At 46.8% G+C, this 24,986-nt stretch overlaps 1 protein-coding gene across 1 annotated transcript in view; it reads right to left on the bottom strand.

Moving 5' to 3' along the window:
- The window catches only part of UCHL5 (ubiquitin C-terminal hydrolase L5), a 244,634-nt gene that overhangs the window by 21,307 nt on the left and 198,341 nt on the right, over nucleotides 1-24,986 (bottom strand). Inside the window, exon 9 of the mRNA XM_078641508.1 lies at nucleotides 10,502-10,615. Coding sequence (XP_078497634.1) covers nucleotides 10,502-10,615 — 114 coding nt within the window. The remainder of the gene's footprint in view (nucleotides 1-10,501; nucleotides 10,616-24,986) is intronic.

Below are 24,986 nucleotides of genomic sequence, written 5' to 3'. Positions count from 1 at the left end.
CCGGCATTTCTTGTTGGTCGGTGTGGCAAATAGATCTATTGCAGGTTTGCCCCACTGTTGAAAGACCTCGTCCAGAGCCGCTGGTTTAGTTCCCACTCGTGACTGATCGAGGATAATCTGCTTAGTTTGTCAGCATTTTCGTTTAAAATCCCTGGCAGGTGTCCTGCCTGTAGTGACATCCCGTGAAGGATCGCCCAGTCCCAGATTTCTTGAGCTTCCTGAAAACAACGGGAGAGACCTGTTCCCCCTTCTTTGTTTACGTAATGCATGGCCGTGGTGTTGTCCGTCCGGATGAGAACCTTTGAATCGCTCAGGCGAGGGAGAAAAGCTTGAAGAGCCAGTTTGATTGCTCTGAGCTCCAAGAGATTGATGTGGAGCCGACGGTTCTGAGGAGACCAATGTCCACTGACCTGCAGGTCCTGCAGTACTGCTCCCCAACCATTCGACACATCCGTCGTCACCACCTGAGGAGACGGATCACTTACGAAGGATAGACCTTGGGACAAGTTTTCCTGCTTTGTCCACCACAAGGCTGCTTTTTTAATTGCCGAGGTGATGGTCACTCTGTCGTCGAACGACCCGTGAATCGGTTTCCATTGGATGTCCAGTTGCTCCTGAAAGGACGCATCCTCAATCTGCAGTGTGGAATTAGAGGAATGCATGAAGAAATTACCCACAGAAGAGATTTGTAGCGGCGTACTGAAAGGCACGTTCTTCTTTGTAATTCTAGTGCCATGGTCTGCAGATTTTCCGGCCTCTCCAAGGTTGGGAAAGCTTTCTTGAGATTCGAGTCAAGATGGCTCCCAGAAAGCGTGCTGTCCTGGACGGAACCAGAAATGACTTTTCTTTGTTTAAAGTGAGACCTAAGTTCAGAAACAGGTTTGTACATGCTTCGACGCTTCCCTCGCTGCCTCCCTGGACGGAGCCTTCAGCAACCAATCATCCAGGTACGGGAAGACCTGAAAGTGATTCCTCCTTAGAAACGCTGCTACTGGTCCCAGCACCTTTGTGAAGATCCTCGGGGCTGAGCGAAGACCAAAGTGTAAAACCCTGAATTGAAAGTGGCTCTTGGCTACTGTAAATCTTAGAAACCTTCTGTGTGCTGTGTGAATCGGCACATGAAAGTACGCATCTTCGAGATCGAGTGTGGCCATGAAATCCCCTGGATTGATGAGACATAGAATGTCTTGAAGAGATACCATCCGGAAAGACAGGGAGATGAGATAGGTGTTGAACTCCCTGAAATCTAAAATGAGGCGCAATTTCTCTAGCGTCTTCCTTACCAGGAAGAACCTGGAATAGAATCCTTCTCCCCTTTGGGCGGAGGGGACCGGCTCTATAGCACCCTTCAGGAGTATTTGATGAACTTCGAGCCGTAGAATACGCAGATGTTTTGATGGAATGGCAGCAGGGGGCTTGGATGGTGGGATTTGCGTGAATTCCAAAGTATGGCCCTTTTGAATGATGTTTAGCACCCATCGGTCTGATGTTATCTTGGACCAATTCTGAAGGTATTGTGACACCCTGCCTCCTACTGATGATCTTGCGGAGGTGGGTACAGTAGGAAGAGCCAGGAGGCTGCTATGGTCTCTTGGACGTATCACGTCCTTGGCAAGCCTGCTTCCCTCTGTTATTAGGTCTTGAGAAATTCGAGGACTGGCCCTGCCTTTGCTGATAAGGTTGGCAGTACTGTTGCAAACCTGAGCCATATGATGAATACCTTTGCTGCTGATAAAAGAGCCTCTGTAGGTGGTGCTTTTGCCGCTGGAACCTCTAAAAGGAGCTTTACGGTACTGAAGCGTACCCAAAGACTTAGCAGTCTCAGTATCCTTTTTAATATCTTGGAGAGTGTCATCGATCAATTTTCCAAATAATGCCTCTCCATCAAAAGGTACATCCAGGATCTTATTCTGGATTTCAGGTCTAAACCAAGTCGCCTTAAGCCATCCCTGGCGACGAAGGACTGCAGCCACAGCCAAAGAACGAAAAGCCGTTGTGGCAAAGTCCATACTTCCATTGATGTTGCCTCCCCTTTTTTTAAAACCTTTTTAGCTTTCGTCTTTGACTCTGGAGGAAGTTGATCCAAGTAAGGCGAAACATCACACCATAGTTGGCGATCGTATCTGCCCAATATCGCCAAGGCATTTGCTGCCCGCACCAGAAGATTCTACATCGAAGAGAACCTCTTCCCGGCGTTGTCTAATCTCCTGCCCTCTTTATCTGGAAGAGTTGTCAAAGGAGCTGAGGGGTTACGTGACTTCCTTTGTGCCGCTTGGGAAATTACCAAGTCCGGTCTCGGGTGTCCTGTCAAAGACGCCGGACCATCCTCAGGCGCTTTGTATTTTTTGTCGAGGTGCGGTAGTACAGGGACCACCGTCGCTGGAATCTTGATTGCCTTAAGGCCTTCATCCCAAAGATGCTGGACAACAGGGATAGATCTTGTTGTCTTATAAGGTTCTTTAAAATCATATAACCAAAGGCATTGATAGCTTGAATCTGCCAGTCGCCCTCTCCATTAGTTTATGAAACCCCCCTATATCCCCTGGCGGGGAGTCCACCGGATCCGGAGATGGAGATGCTGGGTCTGGGATGACATTCATCCTATTCTGTACCTTGATCCGTCCTGTCGTCAAAATTTTGATCCTCATCCGAGGAATCATCATGGGTGTCCAATGGTATCGAAGGCTCCTGTCTAACCGGTGTCTGTGGCTGAGATGACACCTGGGCCGGCAATTTGGGAGCAGCCATTGCTGGAGCCTCAGGGACAGGCATGGCTTGCGCAATTGGAACAGTAGCAGGTTGCGAACATCTAGACTTGTAATCCTGCAGCATATTGTGAAGGTCCTGCAAGAAAGATGATGGTACAGACACCATGTCTTGTCTCGAGTACTGTTGTGGCTGGGCAGAATGAGGATGATAACAATATTCCTGGTTGTACTCTCCGTCAGAATCCGTTTCTTAGCATTTAACCAGAAGCTGGGATGGACTGTTTGCATAGCCATACGAGTCCTGATCATCATCCTCTGATTCATCGTCATCCTCCTCCAAAAGTAGAGCTGGAGGTAAGGGGGTAACTCTCCTAGGAGATGTCATGTCCGGTGTAATCTTGGTCATAGAAATCATAATCCTCTTCTCAGACGATAAAATCGTCGACGATCCAGTCGACACTGGAGCTGATAATACTGCCGTCGTTGGCTTAGGAATAGGCGTCGCCGACGAAAACACTCGACGAGATGGGCGTCGTCGATGCAGTCAACGACGAGACCGTCGACGCTCCTGCCATCAAAGCCCTCGACAACGACACCGTCGTCGTCACCACCGTCGACGAACACTTCGTCGTCGACATCTTCGTCAACGTCGTCGAAATCTTCGTTGTCAACGCTATTACAGCAGTCGACGACTCCCTCCTCTTCGACAAACACGTCGATGGTCCCGTGGACGAGCCCGTTGGCGGTACCATTTTAAGCTTAGACTTTAATTCCTTCGTCGATGACTTCTTCATAGTCGACGACGTGGAACTTCTGTCAGACTTTCCAGAAGACTGAGAAGAGGGTTTTTTGAAGGCTGGAGCAGTCTTCGTGCCCAAAGAAGGCGTAGATGGTCCTGCCCTCTCCTTTTCACCATGGTGAGGAGAGATTCGACTGGACCTTGGCTCTCAGACTCACTGGGGGTCTTTTTTGAGGCCTTAGAACAGAGGTCTTCAAACTTTTGTAGGTCGAGCCCCCCCAGCTCAATTTTTTTAGCTGCTGGGCCCCCCCAACACCTGACTGGATTTTCTGGAATCTGGTACACCTCATAATTGACCGTCGCACGCATATCCTGGGCCATATCCAGCATATAATGTTCAACATAATAAGAGTGTTTAGTTAAGTGCAGGTTTGTGAGTGGGTGTGCTGAATTGACAGATTATTACATAGCTCAAACCACCATTTTCCTAGATAAAATGTGCGCAAATTGTTTTTACTGGGATGGTTTGTTTTACACATGACATTGATTGATAACACCACCAACATAAATGTGACGGGTGTGCCTGTTTTTTGCCACAGACAGTCAATCTGTGGATGGATTTTTGCTACTGCCATCCTCAGGTTGTGCTCCACATCCAGGGGCAGATTTACAAGGAAGTGCCGCAGAGTGGTACCGCAAGCCCTTTGGCTGCGCCGAGCTGCAGCACTTCCGAAGCACAGGGATGCGACATATTTACAAGAATATGACACCTCTGTGCTTCCCCCTGTGCTGGCGCACAAACTGCAGCCATGTGCTGGCGTAGGCATCCTTGCACCATAGTGCAAGGATGCCTGCGTCGTGGGGAGTTTGTTTTTGTGCAGGAAGAGGCACCTTCCAGCACATAAACAATCACTACAGGCATTTCCCTCTTTCAATGCATGCTGTAGAATGCAGCACGCATTGAAAGAGGGAAAAACGAGGAAAAATGAAAACATTTCTCCTCGTTGCGCCTCGCTAAGCCACCTCTAGGGTGGCGTAGCATTCAGACGCATTTCCAGATTTACAATTCCTCGTAAATCTGGAGATGTGTCTTGTTCCATGGGTGTTGCGTGGGAACACCCACAGCAATACCCATGGTACAACCCTTCAACACAAAGCGCTGTGTGTGAAGGGGCCGTATTTACAAGGAGAGGAAAAGTCACGCAAGGTGGCTTTTCCTGTCCTTGTAAATATGGAGGAGCCCATGCAACACTCAGTCCTGGTGACCCTGCACCGTCTGAACTAACCATAGTAGCACAACTGATTACCAACAAGGAAAACACAGCCTCCGAGACGAGAAGGGACGGACTTGTTGAATTTCTAGGTTCTAAACAAGTACCTGCAGAAGTCTGTAGATCAGTCATGCATTCATAATGATGAATGAGGCTTTCCCCAGGGGTCAGGCCCCAGTAATCCAGACACGTGTTCTATTCTCCTTCCTTCCATGAGAACGTGTTGTCTTTTGGAGGATTCCATCTATGAAAACAGACTGTTGGCTGCCCTGTCGGCATGCCCCAAAGCAGAGGTGCGCTCTTCTATTGAAAATTGTGCATGCGGCTGGTGGTTCTTAGAGGCTGGGGCAGAGTGAGTTGCACACCAGGCAACACCTTGCATGGGAATTAATTACATCTCTCAATTCTTTAACAAGATGGTATCTATACAAGGCAGCTAAGCCTGGCATGTGACTTAAATTCCCCATTTCTTGACAAACAAACTGGTGTCCTTGCAATGTCAGTGACGCATGGCTATGTCTGGAATTTTACCGTCTTAGGTGTGAGCATTATTCCCATCCTCACACGCAGACCCGTATACACAACTTGTTGCAAAAGATTTTCAGCTGGAGAGTTTTTCAGGCCAAGTAATTTAAATACATTTTTATCTAAAAGATTTTAAACAAAAAAAAGTGCATATTAAAGTGTATTCACCACCTAACACTTTAAATAAAACTGTATAACAACCTGAATGTTGCCCATTTATTTCGGTTACTTTCCTGCAAAGTACGTCATTAAAGAAAATGCAAGCACAAAACTGCGTTTTAATTGCAATGCTAGCTAATATGAATAACGCCATAAACAAGCCTCCTGTGACGAGCAGCACAAGAAACACGTGCATCGGTAGGTAACAAGTAACCAATTAACTTTTCACACTTCGGAGGGACGAGCGGCCTACTGGTGGGGTCAGTCATTACCAAAAGTTAGTCGGCGAAAAACGAGTTTGCAACGGGCGATTGTGCTCTGACTGTGAAAGCCGATGTATAGAGCCGATGTATTTTCGGTTAATGTATTTATTGTTTATGTTGCGTTAACGTATTACCACTAAGTAGCATTGTCGTCCTGTTGTAAATAGAGAAAGAGTGCAAGCACAAAAGTATCAGAGCACAGTTTTAGAAAAAATACATTTGACTCATTCTTCCCCAGTCATGCCGGCCTGTCAGGAGTTTGATATTTCTCTGGAGGCCATAACCCAGTGACAACTGCCTGACAAACGCACCACAAACACTAAGTTACGTCGCGCACCATCGTCCGTGCGCTGCAAGCAGCATTTTTTACTTTCAGCAAGCAGGTCACACAGGTGTGCAGCGCTTACTCTTCAAACGATAGCCGCGCTGCACTGGTCCGTTGCGGCGGCCTTTATAATTTATTTGGGTACACTGACTGACAGTATCAGTAAGTGTCTCCAAATAAATTATAAAGGCCGCCGCAACGGAACAGTACAGCGCGGGCGACGCCCTCAAAGTAGAGCCGCCTGGGGCAGACCGCCCCCCCCCCCCCCTTAGCTACGCCTCTGACTGCGGCTGAAACTGAATGAATTAACCCCCTCCTGGGACGGCGAACATTATAAAAGCATGGGCACTTCGTGCCCCGTCGATTTCCCCTCCCTCCTCCCTTGACTTGCGACCGGGAACAAAGGTAAAATGACCGTGGAGTGGCGCCCCCCCTAGGATGGTGTCGCGCCCCCCCAGGGGGGCGCGCCCCACAGTTTGAAGAACTCTGCCTTAGAAGGATGCTCCACAGAAGGAGAAGGGAAACTCCTACCCCTTTTGACTGACCTTCTAGTTGATGACGCTGATGAAGAGTCCTCACTGTCACTGGAGACAGTGTCTTTTCTGGCCTTCAACTTCTAGAGCCATGTAAGAAGTCTACCCTCACGATCCCGGAGGGTCTTGGTTGAAAAGGTGCGTCAGATCTTGCCGTCCGCAGCCTTATGATCAGGATAGAGGCAGTAGATGCAATCTTTGTGCTGATCCTCAACAAATAATATTTTCTTGCCACAGGTGGAACATCGCTTGAAAAGGGCCTTCTTTTCCTTATCAGACATTCTGGAAGGGACAGCTAACAATTTTGAAGAGAATACCTGAAGAAAAACTTCTGAAAGAGTAGAGATTGAGCAGAGCTCAAAGGAGACTCCCTAAGCACAACGTGCGGTAGAAAATCTGAGGCTCTGAGGTTCCTTCAGGAGGGTTCTATGGGGTGAGGCTCTTCTGATTGGCTGATGCCTAAGTTTGGTCTCTTTTACAAAAAGAGGTGGATATGCTACAAAAGGGAATGAGGCCTAGGCCTTTTTCTCTCTCTTTTGTACCTACTGCTATGTTATTTTGTTACCGAGACTCCCATTCCGACGACGGGGAATGATACAAAAGCATGGGAATCTATGAAAGTTCCAAAAATGGGGCAAACAAAGTTCCCTCCCTGGTATTAAATAAGGAATCTTCCTATATACATTTTTTTATTTGACGTAACAGAAAGCTGTTCCCTTGTAAAAAGTAAATGGAGGGTATACTTATCTCTCCATCCAGAAATAACACAAAAATTCCGCCCGATTGTGGTGGAGAAAACGATTCTCACAGAGATCGGGAAGGGGTAGCCTTCTAGTCAAACGTACTTCAAAGGTCCTGCGTCTCTTATAACCTATTCGGCTTCCACGTTTCCCGGCATTAGCCTAGCTTTGAGCAGTAGCCAATGTTGTCCATGCCTTAAAAAATCCTCGCCCACCGGAGACACACTGGACCTCGCTCCTTCCTGGACAGTATATCCTCCTGCTGGGCCAGGCTGACTCTTTCCCTCTCTCAGCAGCCATACAAGCTTCTAGGCACTTCAGGAGAGGTACACAGCTCCTTTAATAAGAGTTCCAGACTTCAGACGAGGTCCCTCACCTTTGGGAGAATGGCTGTCCAGCATTCACCAGCCCTGGTTGCACAGCAGCCCAACCATACTTCCTTGGTCATAGAGGAATTGGAACTGCAACAAATAGGGGTGGTTTGGGCCATACATTTACACGAACCGGAAATGTGCATCCATGGCCTTAAAATGTAGAAATAGTTCAGGGCAGTTATTTCAAGTGTCCTTTCCAGGCTATTCTCCAGACAGACACAGCATGTGTGTAGAGTGATGGTCTTCAAAGCACGGTTGTCTCCACCCTGGAGCATGCACAACATAGACAGAGGTGTGATGGTTCTGCACCTGGCAGTCATCAGCCCAATGAAAGAGTAATCAGAAAAGAAAAGGACCAGCTTCCCCTAATAGCTTCCTCACCTTTAACAAGAGCCTTGAGTCCCCACCCTTCACACCTACCACAACCATCAATCAAATGGCAGTGTTCAGGAAGGCTAATTATGGAATATCTAAATAAGCTCTGTCTCCAGTACCTTAACTACAGTGTCTTCGTCTAGCCGCAAGAATATAGGCAATACGCTTAATTGTGGAGCACAGTCCTCACCCTCCATCTTGTGCAAGGCCTGGGGCATCCAAAATGTCTCCCTCCATTACTCTGGGTCATTCACACACACAATGCTTGCGGTACATTGTGCAGACACGTAACACCCATCTGGAGCAGAACTGCACATCGGTGGGTCATTAGGTCTCCACTAAAGTGAACCACATTAAAACATTGGTTGCTCTATTAATCCTTAAAAACATTGTACGCTACCACCACTGCTCTATGTACAACCTACAACAGGGACAGTATGTAAATCTACAACAGGGAGAGTAGCCCTCAGTTACAAATGAAGGCATGCTTGGTGCTCCCCTCCAGGTCACAGTGGATAAGTCCAAGACTGCTCACTCACAGACAGGCATACACCTCCTTGCGCACACAGAGATTAGTGCGACGCCAGTCCAAAAAATTCAAATGTCAGGCAGGGGAACAAGTCAATTTAGCATGCAGGGGACATTCCCACCCCAAAAAACTCATTATACGTTCACTCATGATCCCTCACACAAAACATTAATGTAACCAACAAACCACCACAATTCAAATATGTCCAAGGTCTTCCAAGGGGGAGCACTGAGCTAGACAACACCGACACCTTAAGTCAATATACTTACGGCCGCCCACTTACGCAAAACATTACAAAACAATAGCTTCTCATGCCCACATCTACACCCTAAACATCAAATTGAGCAACATCAAAAACAGACAGTTGAAAATCTTGTGCTCCTCAGTACTCCTAACTTGGAAGTGGCGTTCGGTATCTAAAAAACTGCAATACATCAAAAATTCCATAATCTCACAACGGCCACATCACAATACCTTGCACATACAACACCAACATTCTTCTGCATTCAGACTCCCAGTACAAAGTAAAAAGCTAGTAGGCGTATTCTAGTCAGCTTAGAGTGCTAACAGACAGTTGGCATAATGGCCGATGCACAGCATACAAGCACAAACAATGAGTCTCCCCTTCACCCTATCTTCTGGAAAACACACAATGTTGGGCATGGCTCTCAGCATAGCTAGTGCAAACATTTCAGTTCCATGTGGAAAGTGACTGCGTAAAATGTCTTACAATCTTCTGCTACTAAAATATCAACCGCACAAATCTCAATCCACACATTTCAACTATTCTTATATTACTGACTTGAGTCAGACTCACTTTCCATCTAAGGCAGGACTCTTATTTTACTATCACAAGTTTGTGAGCAAGCAGTTGATAACTGCTTTGGGTGCATGTACAGGTATTTCTGTTCAAAGATGTATTCTTTTTTTTTAGCAACTTTCATATGTTACCAACATTGCAAAATCTTGCCGACTCTCCACTGGAGTGGTTTGATTACGTTGTAGCCCTTTGCTTGCCTAGTGACTTCCTGTAATTCTCGTAACTATAAGATTGTGCATAGGTACACTTGTATGTAATTCAGAAGAGAGCGCACATACTAGCTATATGTATGGATGATGGTGTAAGATATTACAGGCATCATGGGACTTATGTGCTTGCTGCTGACGTTTAATGCAACTTATAGCTTCCAAATATGTCTGGCAGAGTGGACTAAGTTAACTTTCTACAGCTTGTAACACTTAATTGCCCAATATGGGCACCTGTTATTTATAGACCTATGAAACTAAAGGGGTGGTAGAAAATGCTATGCCACTTATTAGGCTGGAATCTCACTGAAACAGGATCGTATTCCACACCAGGCCGCCCCATCTTTAATCTGCACAGACGCTAATTGCGCACACTGCTTCCACTTGGTTTTCTACCAGACCAAGAAACTGGATACAAATAACAGGCTCATCCTTTTTAAGGTACCAAGAAGGTTCAATAAAATAGAAAAGCATGCAGAATAGTATTCCCCATAAGGCAAGCAAGAGCATGTCTTCAGGAGTGGCTTATCACAAGAAGGGTATGTATTTTTTTTTTTTGATAATCAAGTTTATTGATATTTGGAAGAAACCACAAAATTACATTGGCAGCAAAAATAGGCACTATCTCGATGAATGACTACAGTTAGGATGGTGACAAAGACCTGTGCATCAGGCTTCACAATAAATGTTCGTGCAAGGTTAACATAGTACATATGAACACAATCACCAATCAAGACATTAGATTGAACCATTTGCCACAAATCCTTTCAAATAGCTCGGGGCAGACCCGGGCCTCGAAGAGGGGCACAAGAAGGGTATTTAGATGCTAAAGATAGCAAATGGGGACAACATGGAAAGGCATTATGTAGAATCTGTGGGCCTCGAAGTACTCACTGGTTACCAATTTCTATTATTCAACAGCAGCGATTCTTACCTTGTATCTTTTCAACTTCTGGTTTTCTTCCTCGATAAACAGCTGGTACTTTCCGACTTCAGACTGAAGAGAACTGACAAGGGCACTGCTTTGGTCTGTATCCATAGGCTCTTCCTAATTAGAAGCACCAGAGAAATATCAGTCTAGATACAAGAGTACAAGGGTATATTGTAATATTAAACATTAGGATGCCAAAAGAGGGTGTGCAGAAAAATATTTCTAAAGAAAAAGATGTGAATACCTTAAGCCAACATACAGTTAGGGAAGAAACAAAATAGGGATTGCAACGGTGAGTTTTGACCTTTATAAGAAAAAGATAATTACCTTTAAGAAGTTTCTTACCTGTAGTGTTTATCCAACACAGGAATCTTTACTGAATTTCTGAAAATCACAGACTCATTGTAGGATACACACCAGTATTAAAATGAGAAAATAAAATCTAACTTTAAAATACACCTATCTGAATTAAAAGCTATTATTGTAATTACATTTTATATAACAGCTTTCTAAACTGCACAGCTAAGTCTATATGTTTGAAAATAATTCTAACCTATGTGGGTTTAAAAGAACTTCGCATTCAGGCTAACGCTACATAGAAGAAAGCTGCACTGTTCATTTAAGGATGCAGGCGGATATAAGTATCTCATAAGGCACAGCCCAAGGAGATATTTTCCATTCATCTTGACATGCATAGCGATATATAGCTTTTTTATGTTGCTAGCTATCCAAACAATCGATCCCTTGATTTACGGGGAAAGAGGGACGACTGGTCATGAATTCAGCGAAGATTCATATGTCAAGAACCAGTATTGCAGATCAGAAACCGTCTTCTCCATCATTGGATCTGTGCTGTTATTCATGAACACTGGACAGCATGTTCACATCACTGAAGCCCCAGTCACCTCACTTAGGCTACAACCCACAGATGGCCATCCTCCCGCCTTGGGGGTCGTGTGAACAACTCCCAGGCTTAGGATGAAACACAGCCTGCAGCAGGACGAGGTGTTCCTTCCCCTTCGCAGGAAGCCACTCTGGGTGTTAGCCCAAAAGGAGTTTCAATGAGAAGCCACCTTTGATGTGCAAACAGTGATACCATTCTGAGGGGCTGCCTTTGGCTCCTGTAGACTAGCTGGAGACAGAGCCAGAGAGAGGAAAACCGTCCCCAAACTGGTTTTCCTGAGGGCGTGTAGCCCCACCTCTACAGTGGGCTACAGAGTTCCTAACATTCAAGAAAAGGTCCCAACATTTTGAGTGGCCAGAATGGTGCACTCTGGGTTTGCCAGATGCTACACATTGCCAGAAAGTCATCACCAAGAGGGAGAGACCCATTAGCTTGTGACCACGTGGTCCCATCAGGGCACCTTTACAGAATAAATAGGGTACCCCCGACACCCTGAACCCTTAGGCCACACTGGATTTGGAATGAGGACCAAAGGACTGCCTTCTGCCCTTGGAACAGCACAAAGAGAGGCTGCACCGTCTGCTGGACTGCACCTGCTACACTTTGTGCTACCGAAGTTTGGACTGACTGTGGCTCCTAGCTCAGGGAAAAATTGATTACCAGCTCCAGACTAAAGTGACTCAAAGTATCAGTCGGCTGATACCTTTGAACCAGCTCCAGGGGTAAAAGAGTTGAAGAAGCTCAAACCGGCAACATGCTAGCCACTGGAGAAAATTAAATTCACTGCTAGCTGCCGCCCCAAAAGACTGATCCTCGACAGCCAAAAGTGGCACCCGAGTCCGCCAAATCCAGCATTGGCGTCAGAGTCCAGATTAGTCACCCAAGAAAGACCCTAGCCCCCACTAAATGATTTCGCCCTTGAGCTCGGAGACCGGTAGACCACCCGCTACTGGCCTTCTACTGTCTCAAACAGGACTTCGTGGGACCCCGACCTCTGGCCAAAATCTCCCCACATGACCCGTGGAGCGAGGAATCACCAGAAAGGCACCCTGATAACCGCACAGCAACCGGAGCATGTTTCCACCCTGCACTCCAGCATTAGGACCACTCCATTATCGTCTACGGCAGTCAAACTGTAAAGACGGAAACTGGAATGGAAAATTCTAGTGGCAAGGTAATTGTTCAAATCTACCTCACAAACCCCCTAGACCTTCTCCCTGTCAGATTTGGACACCTAAGGCAGGCCGGAGTCGCCGCACTAACTGTTTCAAACGTTTGAAAAGTTTACAAACTTTTCATTAACCAATGCTTGCTTGCGGTTGAAATTAAAAAGTGATAAAAATCTTTAAACTCGGTATATCTGGAACCCTCCAGTAGATTTTGCTCATCAAGGATTCTAAAAATTCATAAAAATAAGCTCTATTTTTTTTAACTGGTGTCGTGTTTTTCGTGTTGTGTGGCTTTCCTATTTCGTTCTTTGGTACTGTCAATACTTTACATCAAATTCTTTTATTCAAGCCTTGCTCCTAGAAAGCCATAGCTACCCAGGGTTGATCTTAAGGTGGTTAAAATGAGCCTCACTGGACTTAAAGGTTTTGCGAGTGTATTCCACAGGGAGGCTTCCCAGCCTTATCATATAATGCACCCAGATCCTCACAGTGCGCCATAAGACCTAAAGCTCAAACAGCAGAAAGGGAAATGGTGTGCAATTGAAAAATAAATAATTTAGGGAAAGATAGAGGGCAGTTCCAATGAACTAATAAAGAGCACTCAACAGCTTTATAAGAATGAATGTGCAATTGTGTTTTTCCGGCTATATTCCTTTTACTGGTAGACTGGTGTAGCCTAAGATACGCTGACGCAAGCCAAGGAAAAACCTGTTGCTAGAGGGGTCTATTTTGAGTTATACTTCAAAGACAACTCTCATCTTGCTTGGTAAGGACTATGCACCACTCCCTTCCCCTCACACTTATCTATATGTCACTGTGTGCAACTGTTTTATTGGCATTTCAATAACATGCCAAACTGATTTTAGTGCCATATGGGTGAAAGTCTAAATATAGCACAGGTTCAATGCGGTTTCCTAACATGTACATGGAAGAAAGCAGTATGAACGTTAATTAAAAGGAAGCCGAAAACTTTGCAGCAATGTCAGTAAAATAGTGGTTGTGTGCAAGTCAAATATTTGATCCTGCCTACCTTTTACAGTTTGTTTGGAACGGTTTAAAAGAGAGATGGTGGCAGAGGCAGACTTCTCTGCCTAGGTTCCGTGCTCCAACTGGCCGAGCCCACATTTAACCTGGGACCATCCAAGCCATCTAGGGGGTAGATCTATAGCACAGTGGGGAACCGCCTCAGATAAAGGGATGCGAGCTGTTATTGGGACTCACAGAGAGTGACCCTGCCTCTCACGCGGCCCGCCAGAGACTGACAGAGGTGAAACCATGGAGCATGCCCTGGTCCTGAACACACACCTCAAGGCTGACGGGACTGTGACGTGGGCTGTACGATGTGCCCTAGTGACACACGTAGGCAGTCCACACCACGAGTACAGTGCTTCCGGACACCGGCGGCTGTATTGGGGCTGAGGCATGGGCCAGGCCTGCTGCACTGTTACAGAGGATGAACCCGGCGCCGAGGCCCCTGAAACTCAGTGCAAGGCAAGACTCGCACAGCGTTTCCCTTGCAGGAGCGAGCAGGGTAGCCATCTGTTTCGCGATAATTGCAAACAGATGGTGCCGCTGCTCGCTCCCGCAAGGGACACGCCAAACGTGCACGAGTGCCCATTGAGAGCAGTGCAAAACATGCACGAGTTCTAACAAAAGAGCTGAGCAATGCCAAGAGGTCTCTCTAATCAGCGCTTGCGCGCTGCGTAGGTAAGACCTAAAATGTGTGGTAATACATGTGCATTTGTGTGGATGCGTCCCTGTCACTGTGCTATAGGGTTGATGCCTTAAAAATAAAAAATAATTTTTAAAACTCCCAGAAACGTGGGCTTCTAATACATTTCATTCAGGATCAGTATTAACGGCCTCAGGCATAAATCAATGAACAGCACTGATTTGCAATGAGTAAAAGTGAAAGGTGTAAATATAAATATTTCCATTCAAGGCGATTGAACAGTATTTTTCAATGCAGCATTAAAAACTTGTCTTGCCTGCCTAAAACAATACTAACATGTTAGAATAAATAATATACTTTAGGGACGAAAACTAGCACTGACATAATTATTCAGGGGTGAGAAATAGAAGCATGAGTGCTATGGGGTCCTAGTAAAGGATGGAGCTCATGTCTGATGCTGGGAGAACCAGCAATCTGCATGAAAGGCATCCCACAAAAAAGCATTTATTCAACACACAACAAAGATGGTACTAAGAATTGCTGTAAGAAGAACTGTAACAATGAAACTACTGAGGAGCACTGCTTCACTGGCATTAAGGTGTGTAACATTATCGCTAAAGAAAGGGCCATAATGCCTCCACTAAAAAAGCACAGGCAATGGCAATAGTCCTGGCGTTGGCAACCAGCCTTCTGGCAATTATTTTTTTGTTTTGTCATGGTTTTTGTAAAACATTATTCTTTTGGAATATGCCAGGCTCTCAATCAAAACAAACATGTGTGGATGTGTTCCATGTGAACGGGCAGCATGACGCAACTCTTAGTGAATTAATGCATGCAGGAGCAGGTGGAAGAAAAATGTGAAGGACACCAACCACAGACAAATGGTTGAAGTCTGCCTGAAGCTCCCATAAACAACTATATTATACACATAATTTGAGTAACATCAAAAGGTCTTCGCTAACAGACCTAAAAAGGTCAATCAGTCTGGCATTGGCAGCAAGCCCCTTGCCTTTGAGAAAGACAGAAAGAGAACAAGCATTGGCATAGCCAATAGGTGTCGCTTTTGGGACCTTATAAGTATTTAGTTATGCAGCACAATATCCGTGGTGCAAAAACATTAACTGTTGCATGGTTAAACACTTGGGTGGGTAGAGAGAGAGGTGGGTAGAGAGAGAGGTGGGTAGAGAGAAAGGGGGTAGAGAGAAAGGGGGTAGAGAGAGAGGGGGTAGAGAGAGAGGGGGCAGAGAGAGAGGGGGCAGAGAGAGGGGGGGCAGAGAGAGGGGGGGCAGAGAGAGGGGACAGAGAGAGGGGACAGAGAGAGAGGGGACAGAGAGAGAGGGGACAGAGAGAGAGGGGACAGAGAGAGAGGGGACAGAGAGAGAGGGGACAGAGAGAGAGGGGGCAGAGAGAGAGGGGGCAGAGAGAGGGGGCAGAGAGAGAGAGGGGGTAGGGAGAGGGGGTAGAGGGAGAGGGGTGTAGAGGGAGAGGTGTAGAGAGAGAGGTGTAGAGAGAGAGGCGTAGAGAGAGGCGTAGAGAGAGAGGCGTAGAGAGAGAGGCGTAGAGAGAGAGGCGTAGAGAGAGAGGCGTAGAGAGAGGTGTAGAGAGAGAGGTGTAGAGAGAGAGGTGTAGAGAGAGAGGTGTAGAGAGAGAGGTGTAGAGAGAGGGGTGTAGAGAGAGGGGTGTAGAGAGGGGTGTAGAGAGGGGTGTAGAGAGGGGTGTAGAGAGGGGTGTAGAGAGGGGTGTAGAGAGGGGTGTAGAGAGGGGTGTAGAGAGGGGTGTAGAGAGGGGTAGAGAGAGAGGGGGGTAGAGAGAGAGGGGGGTAGAGAGAGAGGGGGGTAGAGAGAGAGGGGGGTAGAGAGAGAGGGGGGTAGAGAGAGAGGGGGGTAGAGAGAGAGGGGGGTAGAGAGAGAGGGGGGTAGAGAGAGAGGGGGTAGAGAGAGAGGGGGGTAGAGAGAGAGGGGGTAGAGAGAGAGGGGGTAGAGAGAGAGGGGGTAGAGAGAGAGGGGGCAGAGAGAGAGGGGGCAGAGAGAGAGGGGGCAGAGAGAGAGGGGGCAGAGAGAGGGGGTAGAGAGAGAGGGGGTAGAGAGAGAGGGGGTAGAGAGAGAGGGGGTAGAGAGAGAGGGGGTAGAGGGAGAGGGGGTAGAGAGAGAGGGGGTAGAGAGAGAGGGGTTAGAGAGAGAGGGGTTAGAGAGAGAGGGGTAGAGAGAGAGGGGTTAGAGAGAGAGGGGTTAGAGAGAGAGGGGTTAGAGAGAGAGGGGTTAGAGAGAGAGGGGTTAGAGAGAGGGGTTAGAGAGAGGGGTGTAGAGAGAGGGGTGTAGAGAGAGGGGTGTAGAGAGAGGGGTGTAGAGAGAGGGGTGTAGAGAGAGGGGGTAGAGAGAGGGGGTAGAGAGAGGGGGTAGGGAGAGGGGGTAGGGAGAGGGGGTAGAGGGAGAGGGGGTAGGGAGAGGGGGTAGAGGGAGAGGGGGTAGGGAGAGGGGGTAGAGGGAGAGGGGGTAGAGGGAGAGGGGGTAGAGGGAGAGGGGGTAGAGGGAGAGGGGGTAGAGGGAGAGGGGGGAGAGGGGGTAGAGAGAGAGGGGGTAGAGAGAGAGGGTGTAGAGGGAGAGGGGGTAGAGGGAGAGGGGGTAGAGAGAGAGGGGGTAGAGAGAGGGGGTAGAGAGAGGGGGCAGAGAGAGAGGGGGTAGAGAGAGGGGTGTAGAGAGAGGGGTGTAGAGAGAGGGGTGTAGAGAGAGGGGTGTAGAGAGAGGGGTGTAGAGAGAGGGGTGTAGAGAGAGGGGTGTAGAGAGAGGGGTGTAGAGAGAGGGGTGTAGAGAGAGGAGTGTAGCGAGAGGGGTGTAGAGAGGGGTGTAGAGAGGGGGGTAGAGAGAGGGGTGTAGAGAGGGGGGTAGAGAGAGGGGTAGAGAGAGGGGTGTAGAGAGAGGGGTGTAGAGAGAGGGGTGTAGAGAGAGGGGTGTAGAGAGAGGGGTGTAGAGAGAGGGGTGTAGAGAGAGGGATCCATACAATGAACGCAGAAAACATGAATCGTGAAGGGAGGTCTACGTGCCTGTTTCATTACAATATGGGTGCATAATTCTGTCTCCAGATGATAGACATTACTACTACCTGTCAAAGTCTGAGGTGAAATTAACCCGGTTTAATGGATGTCCGAAGCAAAACATAGTTTGCGTGTTCTCTGCATTCACAGAGGAGGAGGACGTCGTCTTTGGGAGGGTCTAGCAGTCAGGGCTACTGGATGAATATAAACCATGATTGCAGAAGAAAGGGTGAATGGTCATACAGAGAGAGGATTCACATCCATAGGCCATTTTGGCTGTAAATGCAAGAAGATGAGGAAAGCAGAAACGGATTGAGGAGTACAGGCTAGCAGGTGCGAGATGACGGGACAGGAGCGCGAAGGTCCATTTTAAGGCACCACGGAGTCAGGCAAGGTGAAGGAGAAAGCAAGAAAAAAAGGTACGAGATAGAAACCCCATGGTGTCAGGTCCAGACCTGACAACAGATTGAGTAGGGGGGGTTGGTGGGGCTGCTATAGTTTGCAGGCAACGTGTTGAACAGAGTATAGGCTCACTGTGAAGATGAAAGGACATGTATGGGGAAGGGGATCGATGCTTTCCAGCACCAGCCAATCGGGTCATATTTGCATCACACGCATGGAGGGGCGTGGGTCATGCTTAGGCTGCCAGATCTGGGGTCAAAGGAACATTCATTGGAAGAGATCATGCGGACATGCACGACTAACCAAGTGTGTTGGAACAGTCATTGTGAGGGGCTATGCTTTAGAAGCACTGACCTCTGTATCCTGTACAAAGGCACAATTGATCTGAGTGGGGGCGCTTAGTAGCACCATACTGTCAGATTCACTCTGAAGCACGGCCACTGGAAGTGGTCATGCTGGTATGTAAATGCTTGACAGGTGTAGTGCAAAGAAACATACACTGGAGAAATCAGGCATATACTACTGGCCGCTCACATATAGTGTGAATGGGCTAAAAATGTGAGGGGGTCACGGCTTAATACGTCATGCGGACAGATCCCATCTGGGGGCGCAGTCATTGCACGATGACACTTGCAAGCTGGTGATACATTGAGACAAGCAAAAAGCAATCAAATGGACTGTTCGTGCAACAGACAAGCCCGGTACGAATGGTCAGTCATGGGTAGAGGTCATAATTACAAAACACAGTCTATCAGGTCTAGTGTGTTCTCAGCGGCTACGTGGAGGGCTGCAATAATTCACTTGATGGACTGAGCTGCAGTGCCTGTCATCGTGGTGCGCACTGCTCCCAGCAGTCAGAGGTTAAGGAAGCTGGCTAGATCTGTTCGCTGCTCTGCGCGTTGGTACTGCTACAAAGTAATGAATTGTAGTATTCAAGTTAGACACACTTCCGGGCCGGGCTGACACACGTGGGGGCTCCGAACTTAAAGTGTCAAAGTCACTGCAGTTAGTGCCCAATGGTGAAGTAGACTCACAACAGGCTATGTGCGTCTCGTCCAATGGTCCTCCTGCAGCCGCCCGCGAAATGCGCAGCTCCTGCTCCTCCTGAACTCGCAGCTCTGACCGCAGCGGGGTGGAGGTGAGCGATTTCCCACAGTAACTGTGGCCCGCTGCGGCCGATTTTCACTGTTGTCAATGCAGGGCAAAAGCCAGGCCGAAAGCTGCTGACACGCACCGTCGACCGTCTGTGGTAAAGATAGTTCATGGTTCCAATGTGGTATCGGATCCCACCGCACCAGAAAGCCAAAGACCAGGCCAAAGAGGCTGCTCACTAGTCAGGGTAAGTCACGGAGGCAGCGCTGGGAGGGTGGTGGGGGCCTGTTGGGGCAAGCACCTGGCCGGCCTGCACGAGTAGAACAGTTCAACTTCTGTAAAGGATCCCTGGAAACATTTCTATTATGGAGGCGGCCAGGAGGCATTGCTGGGCATGTGGACACACAAGAAAAATCTTGTCTGCCCCCAGCAAGCCAGAGATCAACAAGCACACTCGGGAGGGATCTGGGCTAACCCGCTACATAGAAAGGTAATCAGGAGGAGGAAAGCGCTCAAGAAGCTAGTCAAACGCAGCCTTACTAACCCCATAGCAGGCTTCTATGGATGTAGTACAGAGAAAATGTAAATACCCCCTACTTTGAACCTACCTCAAAGGCACGAAGTGAATGAAACAAGTAACCACTACTGCAAGTTTTCAGAATGTGAGTGTAGGTGAACAATTTGCTGAACAAATACATTTACTTATACAAGAACAGAAAATGTACATATTCCATCAGTGGTCAGGCTGTTTCAAACGGCACCGCGCTCTGATCCCAGTGTAGCAAAACAAACGAAAGGACCAGGACCCTACCGGTATTGTTCGTATACGGAGCAGGGCAGCTCGCCTGTGACCGGAACTCCGCCGTTGTCTTCCTCAGTGAGTGGATGGACACCCCGGGGCCACAGCCTGATTCTGGAGGGCCCAGGTAGAGGCTCAAGTGCATGAGGTGGTCCCATGCAGGACATGGAGAGTTGCTGTTGTCTCTGCCGATGAGTGGCAGGGACACACCCAGAACCGGAGATCGATCTTGAGGGACCTGAATTACAACTAGGAGTGCATGAGGCGAGAAAGGCGTGTGCCTTGCGCTCAAAGTTAAAAAAAAAAAAAACAAGCTGAGAGACGCGCTCTGAGAAAGACACGCGCCTCACGCTCAAAGTTAAAAAAAAAAGCAAAAAGAAAACTTCGAGACGCGATCTGTGCTGGGGGAGGGGGTGGAGCATTGCAGCGAGGCGCGAGCAAGAGGAAAGCCGCATGGCGTCTCTGCAACCGCACACTGTATGCCACACAAAGCTGTGGTCGGACTTTTAAAACTCCACTCCTAAATGTCTCGCAGAGCAGCCCCTGCGCTGGCTCAGGCGAACCCTAAAAAGGGAAGAAGGAAGACAGAAGCAAAGAAAGAAGACTGAAGGAAAGAAAAAAGAGGAGAGAAGGAAAGAAGGAAGGAAAGGATAGACCAGGGTAGATAGAAGGAAAGACAGGAAATAGAAAGAACGAAAGAATGAAAGACACAGAAAGAAGGAATGAGAAAGTAAAGGAACGAAATACAAGAAAGAAGGCCAGAAAGAAAACAAGCATTTGCAATAGGTCTCGCATTAGGAAAGTTTGAGCTATTGGTATTGTAAATGACAAATTTTTTATTTATGTTTTGTTTTTGAAAATAGCGAAATTAATAGCGTTGTCATTTACAATGTCAATAGTTATAACTTTCACAAATGTGACAGCTATAGCATTTGTAATGCAATGTGTTGTATTTACGTGACTTACATGTATTGATATTACAAATAACAATGGCTTTTAATTTTTTTTCCAATAATTAATACTTAAATAAAAGGTATTGTAATTTATAAAGGCAATAGCTTAATGTTTTGTAAATAGCTTTTGTGAAGATTATGTTAATTGTATTTTATTGTGACAAAATTCCAAGAACACAAGTGAAATATTAACATCTTTTTGTTACATTTGTAATAAAGCTTGAAACATTGAGAGAACATATTTGAACCAGGTGTTGTTGAAGCACAGATTGATGCTGTGGTGGCGCTGAGTGATGTTGTGATGGCGAACGAGTGATGCTGTGGCGTTCAGTGATGCTGTGGTGGCGCATTGTGATGTTGTGGTGCCCATGAGTGATGCTGTGGTGGTGCGGAGTGATGCTGTATGCTATGTTTTGTTTTGCTTTTCTATGTTTTGTTTTGTTATGCTATGCTATGTTTTGCTATCCTATGCTTTGATTTGTTATGCTATGCTGTGCTATGCTATGCTGTGCTGTGCTTTGCTATGCTTTGCTATACTATGCTTTGTTTTGCTATGCTATGCTTTGTTATGCTATGCTGTTTTGTTGTGTTTTATGATGCTATGCTTTGTTTTGCGATGCTATGCTTTGTTTTGCTATGCTATGTTTCGTTATGCTATGCTATGTTGTGTTTTTTTAAGCTATGCTATGTTTTGTTTTGCTATGTTTTGTTATGCAATGTGTTGTGTTGTGTTATGCTATGTTTTGTTACGCTTTGCAATGTTTTGCTATCCCATGCTTTGTTTTGTTATGCTATGCTAAGCTTTGTTTTGTTATGCTATGCTAAGCTTTGTTTTGTTATGCTAAGCTTTGTTTTGTTATGCTATGTTTTGCTATGCTTTGCTATGCCATGTTTTCTTATGTATGCTATGTTTTGTTTTGTTATGTATGCTATGTTTTGTTTTGCTGTGTTTTGTTATGCTATGGTATGTTTTGTTATGCTATGCTGGGGAGGGTGTGTGAGGATGTGTGATGGGGTCCGAGGGTGAGGGGGTCTGGGGGTGAGGGGGGTCTGAGGGTGAGGGGGTCTGAGGGTGAGGGGGTCTGAGGGTGAGGGGGTGTGAGGGGGTGAGAGGGTGAGGGGGGTGAGACGGTGAGGGGGTGTGAGGGTTGTGAGGGTGAAAGGGTTGTGTGAGGGTGAGTTAGTGTGAGTGAGTGGGTGAGGGTGAGTGAGTGGGTGAGGGTGAGTGAGTGGGTGAGTGAGTGAGTGAGTGGGTGAGGGTGAGTGAGTGGGTGAGGGTGGGTGAGAGTGGGTGGGTGAGAGTGGGTGAGTGGGTGGGTGGCAGGGGTGGGGAAATCATATCGCCCGACGCCCGAACCAAGAAGATTTTTATAATGGGCAAGAAGATTTATTGTCTGTTTTGTCCGACGGACATGTAGAAATTAAATCACTAAAAATATATGAGCTGTGGGCACTCTCGGGCTCACAGCCAATTAGAAATGCAGTCAGAAAGCTTTTGTAGGACATTGAATGACTGGAAGCCCATGACTGGCCTCTATCTAGCCAGTGATTGGCTGGGGGAGTCTTGTTTAAACGTCAGTAGTCCGTGTTCTAGCGCAGATTCCACACTGGTGCAGCCCACCTGCTCTTGGAACCCAGCTGCCGAACGTGCAAGGGCAGATCCCGAGGCAGGAAACACTTTTTCCACTGCCAGGTCCCAGCGCTGTGGGTCGAGGGGGCAGGTGGCCTCTCTGCCACTGATTGCTACGTGGCTCGATCACCCTGTCTAGTTGGATCCGTCCAGGCAGGCCATTAATCTTTGGTGCGCTGCTGCGCACTTCCTAGAATCGAGAGCAACAAGTCTGCGTCTCAGACATACTGTATGGCTCCCCAGCAGGTGAGTTAGTCTGACAATGTTTTTTGCAGCGGTCCGAGCCGTAATAAAAGTATGTTAACTGTGATTCTGCGTGAAATGGCCTGGATTTAGTGAGCGGGGGGGCAGGGTCAAATGTGTGGCAGCATGTGAACAATTTACAATAAGGCAGGAATCTCTCCTTTTGCAATCTAGCAATGGAACCAGTGCATCGTTGTATGAGTGAAAAAAACAGTGAAAGGAAGTTTACTACAGAGAGACATTGACCTTTACTTTGTCTCTGCTTTTATGGACGAGGTCGCATTTGGGGGCACGGAGCAAATGATAATACTTTAAACACCTGGCAGGTTTACAGAAAGTGCAGCCTTGTAAGATTATGTGTGTGCTGTGTTAATAGAAACATTTTTTAAATTGCATTGTTTTCCTGATATTAAACAAATCAAGCAAAAGTTGAATAAAGAAAGCACCACATAATGCAGAAGGCAGAAAGTATATTCGTAACCCAGGCAATTATGTGTGTGCAGCGTATTTCACACTGTTCACTGAGATGTGGGTCTCTCTCTCGGCGTCTCAAACATTGCAATGTCCACAATTTTGCCCCAGACGAGGTCTCCTTTACTAATACCCCCCCCCCACAGTCTTTATTGCCTTTTCCGCATTCCGTTACCTCCCCCTTCGCTCCACAGCTTCTCGCTTAATCAATGCCCACACTTTATCTTTTAATCTTGCCACTGCTGCAGAGGAAAAGCCTCACGTCCGTGTCATTTTTTTTTAGGCTTAATCCTGTCAAGAAACGGGTTATTCTCCACATTTCTGTTAGCCTATACCTTTATTTGATTGCATTTCTCAACTTCTGTACCCTACTGTAAACCGCCCCCACCATGCACAGTACACTGGCAGTTTGTGCTAAATAAGCAGAGCCACTGTAATGTAGCTGCAGAGAAGGTCTAATTTATGTGGCAGGGAAGGTCTAAATTACGCGGTAGGGTTTACTAAATTATGTGGCCACAAAAATGAGAATTATATAGCATACTGCAGCACACTTTCGTTGATAGTATTACTTCATTATTTTAACATCTGTACACGTTAACACTGTATAAATGTTTTGCCTCATTACTTTCAGATCAAGACCCAAAAACAGCAATAGCAATGTAAAATAGACCAGTCACTACTTGTGAAGGGCTTTTCACTGTGTGGCAGGACGTTACCCCCTTTTTAGTAACTTTTGATCTGTTTGAGATAGTAGCCAATTTTTTTTGTTAAAATATGCTGTTTAGGCAGCATGTGTTGGATTACATGGCAAATTATTTGGAAAACGCCTCAGCTGTAGACTCTCGTAATTAGAGTAGCTCTGTATATAAATCACTCAGGACCTGTCACCTGTGGGGGACCATCATTCATTTGCAACATTATAAAATGGCAAAAATTGCAGAAGCGAGCTCAATTTAAAGCAGAAATTACCGAAATATAAATGTTTAGGTCTCACAATCAAGTTTTATTCACAACTGGGTGAAAATATACAATGTTTCCACCTCAGAATTTTAAGCAACCGCTGTAGTGTTGCATTTTTGTTGCACAGTTATGTCAGCATTAAAAACGAGCCCATACAAGATCCAAGGAAAAGTGACTCTTCTGCCTGTGTGAATATTCGTCCTATGTAGACATAAAGGCATGTTTTTCTTTCCTTACATGATTTGCCAAAGGGTGCTCTTCCTGTGTGACTGCCTTTGTGCCTTCTTTATGCATGTGCCCATTTTCAAATATCCAACTATCATCCCTTGGACCCTCCGCTTCTGAAATAAAGAAACTGTTTGCACAAGTTACTGCACTGTAAAACCGTATCTTTCACCAGGCTCCCCAATACTCATAGATCAGCATCCTGCAACAGAATTACAGGATTTCCCGGAAGACAACACGCACATTTGGGTGGGCAATGGGGGGCTGGGGACATTGGAAGGAGAGAGACAAGCGGCAGAGAACTTGGATTTTAAAGAAAAAAGGGAGTACTTAACAAATCTCAGTGAGACAAGCTTGCACATCTATTGCTGATCTGCACCCTTTCATGTTAGGTAAGCTTACTCTGCTGGTGCCATTACTCACCAGTACTGCACACAAGAGAACCCTGTACTGCTACTGCCAGTGTTGTATATGCTCCTTGTGTGGTAAAAGAATGTGGAAATGTAGCAGTGAATGCACAATAATATAATCACACCACACCTGCCCAGGAGTGTAAAAGGAGAAATTGATTTAACTGCCCATTACTTCCTCTTGTGTATTCATACTTGTGGACAGGGTTCCCGCTAACCTGCGCGGCTGCGGGCCCGCGCACCTTTAAGGCACCGAGCGCGCAGTGTCCTGTGCAAAGCGCGCACACGTTCTCGCCGCCGCCCGCTTTTAAAATGCGAGAGGCAAAAGACAGCAATTTACCTGTTGCCTGAGGTCTTTGGGAAAGTATTCCCGTTAATCACAGCGCTCGTCATGCGCTGCAATTAACAGGAATATTTTCACATTGGCCCACAATCAGCACCCAGCAGCGCTGTATTTAGAAAAGAAATGAAGCACGTTTGAAAGCAGGACGTGTAAAGCACACATCAGGCTTTCAGACTTGCTGCAT

This window comes from Lissotriton helveticus, chromosome 1_1 (genome assembly GCF_964261635.1).
Source record: "Lissotriton helveticus chromosome 1_1, aLisHel1.1, whole genome shotgun sequence".
Taxonomy (NCBI): domain Eukaryota; kingdom Metazoa; phylum Chordata; class Amphibia; order Caudata; family Salamandridae; genus Lissotriton; species Lissotriton helveticus.
Note: the sequence above shows the minus strand (reverse complement) of the source record. Positions and strands in the feature narration are given on the sequence as shown.